Source organism: Sinocyclocheilus rhinocerous, unplaced genomic scaffold (assembly GCF_001515625.1).
Source record: "Sinocyclocheilus rhinocerous isolate Xijiao unplaced genomic scaffold, SAMN03320098_v1.1 scaffold199, whole genome shotgun sequence".
Classification (NCBI taxonomy): Eukaryota; Metazoa; Chordata; class Actinopteri; order Cypriniformes; family Cyprinidae; genus Sinocyclocheilus; species Sinocyclocheilus rhinocerous.
Genome location: NW_015636847.1, coordinates 1 through 6,621, shown reverse-complemented (window position 1 = coordinate 6,621; position 6,621 = coordinate 1). Strand labels below are relative to the sequence as shown.

Genomic DNA, 6,621 nt, shown 5'->3' with positions numbered 1-6,621 from the left:
TGTTTACGCGGTTTAAGGTAAAAAAAAACAAAAACATTATTTTCCACATACTGTACATTATTGTTTCTCCTCTATGCCCCGCCTTTCTGAAATGCGTCGATTTTTACAAAGCTCATCGTTCTGAAAAGCGCGGTGTGCTCTGATTGGCCAACTATCCAGTGCGTTGTGATTGGCTGAATACTTCAAGTGTGTGACGGAAATGTTGTGCCCCTGACCAGGTTCAGGAAATTCTCCTCCATAAAATGCGCTGCACACACTCGAATATTTGGGTTGTACTGTTCTGGAACAGTGTTGTAAATAAAAATTAACCACTGATTTCTGGTTGTGTCCTAGAAGGCCAAACAAAGTAGTTTGGCTTTCGCAACGAAACACACAGCGTCTCTACGACATGGTGGCGGCAGCAACAATACTACAGCGAGAATAAAAGTTACGCCTTCTTTCTTTGCGTGCACATTTGGGCGGTGTTATGCAAATCTTTCCACATCGTGACGTAGACATGTGGGGGCGTGTTTGAACGAGGCGTTTTAGGAGGGCGTGGCTGAGCGTTAACTTTTATAAAGAATATCTCTTTGGGTTTGAGACTTTAATCTTTGCGACTTTACGGATCTTCTGTTTGCACCAACAGCTTTTAACACTCCAAAGACTAAGGAAAACATGAAATCGCACCATATGACCCCTTTAAATCAAAAGGTGGTTCAACAAAATACTGACACAAGGAGGTGATCCTTTTTCCAAGTCAGTGATTCTGATAATTAATTTATTTTTTCAGACATGTTGGTGTTATATCTTTAACTTGGATGTTGTAAGTTGCACTGAGTAAATACAGCTGGATAAAACAAAAACTGTCCATCTTCATTTCAGGCTGAAAAGCAACAAAATTTGATTATTTTAAAGGAGGGCAATTATTTTCTATACCAAACTGTATATAGTTTGTAATAGTTTTGATAAAACACATTGGATTTTACAGGTTTTTCTCTGGGAAATCTTTTTTTTTTTTGCCCTGCTCAGAGAACCTGAAATGCCCAGCCATCCCGTTTGTGTGTGCACGCGTGTTCTCTTCTCCTTTATGCCAAAAAGAGAGATGAATAAAAGAACGGCAACAATGAAGACAGGAAAGTCTGAACATCATGATGAGAGAAGGAGAGATCTGTTCCCAGGTGAAAAGAAGTCAAGAAAAAAAAAAAAGAACGCCAGTCAGAGAGGGCAAGATAGGAGCTATGTTGTAAATGTGTTCCCCTCTGGGGAGAGAGGGACAGAAAAAAGGGAGAGGTATTGATATAGAGAAAGAATGGAAAACAGAGAGCAAGGGGTTGAAGTGTAGGAAGTAACTAACACAAGGGTGTAAGGAGAGAATGCGTTAGAGAAAGGCAAGACATGTGGAGGTAAATAACCTGCGGGGAGAAGATGAAGGTAATGAAGTTAAGTGAACATGCAGATGAAGAGGGTGATTACAGCACAGAAGAGGACTGTAGCTGTCCATTTAGACAGGGATTTCGCTTTGAATCAATGTTATCGTCTGTTCTTTCTGTCTTTATCTGCCTTCAGATACAAAGACTACTAGAGTCATTATCTGTCTGGATGAATGGGGTCTCGTGAGGATTGTGTTTTGTGTTGTTTGAAGGTTGTCGGATGTGAAGGAAACTTCATCAACTGTAAAAAACAGAATGTGATGTTTTATTTGTGAAACAGTAGGGCCTTTGAGCACTACTCCGAGCAAGTTCATCCATGTTCATACAACCACAGTTTTATGAACACATCTTTTCTGTTTTTGTGGTAATACAATTGAGTGCTTTTCAATCTCGTGTCTTAGTTCACCCAAAAACGAGAATTCTGTCATCATCTACTGCTGCTGAGCATCTGTGCCATATTTGAATGTGCGTAAACTCCAAGGACTTCTAAGAGTTGCAATACCATCCTTAAAACTAGCTCAAACAATAAAACCTATTATTGGCCAATTGTACATGTGTTTGTGTTTCTATTCAGAGGAACTTTGCAGCTTGGGCTTTAAAGCACCTTTTATGTGATAATATATTTAACATGAAATATCTATTTACAAAATGAAACACAACTGTAAGGCCACCCAGAGTTTGTGATTTTTGTAGATTTTAGTAAGAAAGTTGGGGAATCATGATTTATTCATCAGTTGTGCGCCGATTTTATGCACATTTGTGTGTACGTACACTTATTATCTACAAATGGTCTCATTTTGTGTTCCATAGAACAAATAAAATCATGAATTACAATTACGTTAAACTGGTATATATCATATTTTTGAGTTTTATTTTTATTACAACAGACTCATATGCATATCAGCTTGGAAGGCCTTCAAATTTTGTCTTGGACAAAGGGAGGGGCCTCAAGGGGCCCGGCCTGGCCAGCTCAGTCACTGTGCCCCCTCATCTCCGGAGTGGGTGGCCTGATTTTAGTCTGTGAGGCAGGCTACTGTCCTGGGAAGATCTCCCACTCAGAAGTACGAGATGGGGAGTGGGTGGGTGTAGGCTGTCAAATACATGGATTAAATGCTAAATGTTTTAATTTCGGTATTTTTGTTACAAAAATATTTTTAGTTTAAGAATTATTAGTATTAAGAATAGAAGAGAGTTCGCTTTATGAAGAATTGTAATAATCTTTGCTAATATTCTTGAATCTTTAAACTGCTAACACTTTACTGACTGTTTCAGCTATTTGATTGCACCGGCGACTCGTGTGCCTGCTATATATTCATTGTAAACAGAGCAGCTGTTTCCCCCCAAATAAGTTTCAGTAGTAAGAAAAAAAGTGTTTTAAAGCTTGTTGTTTTGTAGAACATCACAGTTATAAATTATATGAGAATAGTAAGGCCTGTAGATAGGGAGTATGTGTTATTTAAGAAAAAATATAATCATATTTTCAGAATGACATCATTTTTTTTCAAACCTAGTCTGTGGGGTAAAACGCCCCCAGGGGGCATGGCTTAATTACTGTAGTTACTCTGTTCTGAACATCAAATCTTTTGTTTTTCCATTAAATGTATTCTAACTAGTTGGTTGAATAAACATATTTGGATTTTAAATTTAAAAATTGCCTCAGGTTAGCATCAGGTAGCTAGTTAGCATCAGCTAACAATATTTTTCAAATAGGCTATTATAATTGTGTAATTCTTAATTATTGATTATATTCTTTTTAATTTTGAAGATAAAACTGCCTGTACTCTGGTTTTGCTGTAAATGTATAAAGCAAATTGCTTTGTCAGACTGGGGGCATTTTACACCACCTTTGGGGCAAAGCTATTCTGGACACATTTAACTTTTGTTTCACAGAAAAAAATTACACAGTCCTTAAGGGGGGCGTTTTCCCCCACTCTACCCTACTGCAATTATATTATATTTATTCATTAGAATTATATTATTTAATTCTTGTTCTATTCTGAATATGGTTAAATTTAAAGGATTTGTTGTGGAGTGAGGGGAACTAATATAGCCTAGGTTTATAATGTTTATATTGTTGGTACATTATAACATTATGCTTTAGGCCTGCCGGTAGCCTATTATTTCTGAATGTAATAAAATCCAAAAAAATAAAAAACGTAAAATTTATGTTTTTTTTAAAACATGCAGCAAACGAAAGTAGATGATTAATTGTTTAAAAATTCTTATTGTCTGTTAACAAATATACATAATGCTTGGCTTCCCAGATAACAACAGAATCTGGGCCAAATCTGGCTTACATTCGGCACTTCTGGCTTTGTTCTTGTTTCTTGTGTCTTAGTTGCAAATGTTTTGTGATTTATTTTATTATTTTTATGTACGATAAATTCTGACAATTAAAACAAAAATCAGGCTCGTGTATTTATGATATCAATTACTACTTTCTTTGTTCAGAAACGGAAGTAACTTAAAATGTTAGGCTATTTGTGTGTTGTACTTTTCATATTTTTAGTAGCTTCAAACAGCAAAACTACAGCGCTTCCAGTAGGCTATTTTATAGAGCTGTCAACACTGGAAACTCTGACGGCATGCAGTCAGTCGACGAACACTCTATATACGTATAACTAGGCTATATGTTATTAAATTATATATATAAAATTATTTTATTTACAAGTTTCGTGTTTGTGTTTTTCCAGTTTTATTCGTTGCTTCCACTGAAAATAACTTATTATAATTATATAATTATAATTATAATTTATAATCTACATATCTACACTAGTAGTCTACATATATCAATCAATATTCAGAAACAGGCGCCGCTCTGGCACTGACCCTGGAGAGCTCTGAAGTTTTTGCCAGATTTGGTGGTTGAGAACCACTGCTTTAAGCATTTCCGTTTACTAATATACTTGTAATTTACATTATAAAGGTATATGATACATTTTTACAATCATATTTTGGCCTCAACAACAGCACTGATATTCTAACCTGCACCAGCCAACATCCAGATGTGATAAAACTGTTTTCAGAAAGCCAGTAACTGTGGAGAGTATGAACAAGCATCATGACAGAATTTAAATTCTAAACACCTTTGGAGGCTGAAAGTGCTGCTTCTCATCTTAATGACTTCATGCACTCTGTCACTTCAGTTTTCCTGTTTGTTTTCCATGTTTTAACCTTGCTGTTTTGAATTCCCATAGGTTGTGTGTGCGGTGGGCACATTTGAGGTGCAAATTCGACAATGGCTAAACCCTCTGGGCTTTCTACAGAGTGGTCAGTGCTGTGACCCCCAGGCCAGTGGGGGGCAGCACTGCTCATCAGCTGATCAGTGTGACACCTTCTTCAAGGCCTGTCTGAAGGAGTACCAGGCTCGGGTTGCACCAATCGGCACCTGTACATATGGCACTGGCAGCACATCTGTCCTGGGTGGCAACTCCCACACCTTACATCACCATGGAAACGAGGGAAGCAACAGCAGAAATGGACGAATTGTTATCCCATTTAAATATGCATGGCCAGTGAGTACAACTCTCGTTTATTTATCAGCTTAGTGAACGCTGCTGGTGAAAACATCATTTCTTTATACTTCATGTGTTGTAGAAACCTTTGCCAAAGATTGTTCGGAAGACACTTGGATAATCTGCATGTTTTTCTGATCTGTTATAGAGACAATTGTGCGTGTCTGAACGTATCAGGGGGATATTTTCTAAAGGGCAGCTGTCATGTCACCATTACACTGTCTCAGTTGCCTCGATATCACTTCTGCTGCCCTTATAATGTCAGTTTTTGAAGGTAATCTGTGGAATTTACAAATATAAATGACAAAAAAGACTTCACACAAGCTTCCTGAACATATTCCCTCTTCTGCCATTGGTTGAAAAATACATTAAATACATGAAAAATACACCGCCCCACACACTGGTTGAGCCTATGGTATCGCAAAAATAAAGGTTGAGCCAATGTTGCTCATGCCAATGGTTTGATAGCACTACAGAGTCAAAGTATTTACACTTTTTGAAATCAGCTTGCAAATATCTTACCTAAAATTGTCTCCGCATGTTGAAGGGATAGTTAATTTAAAATGAAACTTCCATCATTTACTTATTCTCATGTTGTTTCAAACCCAGAAGACTTTCGTTCATCTTTTAAACTCAAATTAAGTTTTTTTTAATGAAACGGTTTAAGTTTATGAAGACACCGTAAAAGAAATCAATATGAATCAAGCCGTTTAACCCAAGTTCTCTGAGTAGACACAATTGCTTTATATGATGAACAGATTTCATTTAGGCATTTATGTACACTGACCAACATGCATACAAAGAGCACATCAAGTACGGTAAATGTAAGCTCAAACCTTCTTGCATGATGTGCAGGAACCAATGAGGTTTGCTCTCACATCTCTCGCAAGCACATTTCAGCTGCAAGAACAAATGACATTTATTGTTGTGCGTCAAGCAAGCATTTCCATTTGCCATATTTGATGCACTCTATGTATGAGTGTTGATTAATGTATAGAACAACAACAATGTTGTGAATAAAACATTTACATTTTTAGCAGACAAGCGACTTACAGTGCATTCAGGCTATACATTTTTTTAATTTTACCAGTATGCGTGTTCCCTGGGAATTGAACCCACGACTTTTTGCACTGCTAACACAATGCTCTACCACTGAGCCACAGGAACACTACCTAAATTAAAATAAAAAGCCTAATTTAAAGGGTTAGTTCACCCAAAAATGAAAATTAGCCCATGAAGTACTCACCCTCAAGGCATCCTAGGTGTATATGACCTTCTTCTTTCAGACGAATCCAATCGGAGTTATATTAAAAATTGTCTTTGATCTTCCAAGCTGTTTAATGGCAGTCAGCGGGTGTTGCAGTGCATTAGTCCAAAAGAAGTGAAATAAAGCGCATGCATCCACATCAGTCCAAAAGAAGTGAAATAAAGCACATCCATTCATAATAAAAAGTGTCTCACACGGCTCCGAGGGGGGGAACAAAGGCCTCCTGTAGCGAATCGATGCGTTTTTGTAAGAAAAATATCCATATTCAAAACGTAATAATCACTTTAATCTAGCTTACGCCAACAGTTGTACACGGAAGCAGCTCCGGGTGGATGACGTATAAGGTCTGCTTTGCGCCGCTCAGAAGTGACGAACGCGGAAGCAAAGCGGAGAGATCAAAACAAAACAACGGTCACGAATTAGAAGTACA

The 6,621-nt window shown here is 37.5% G+C and overlaps 1 protein-coding gene across 1 annotated transcript in view; it reads left to right on the top strand.

Moving 5' to 3' along the window:
• Positions 1–4,924, top strand: part of LOC107748233 (protein jagged-1b-like) — a gene marked incomplete at its 3' end in the record, with an annotated part of 11,761 nt that extends 6,837 nt beyond the window's left edge. Inside the window, exon 2 of the mRNA XM_016562961.1 lies at positions 4,607–4,924. Within this exon, the coding sequence (XP_016418447.1) occupies positions 4,607–4,924 (318 nt within the window). The remainder of the gene's footprint in view (positions 1–4,606) is intronic.
• Between the last annotated feature and the right edge of the window lie 1,697 nt (positions 4,925–6,621).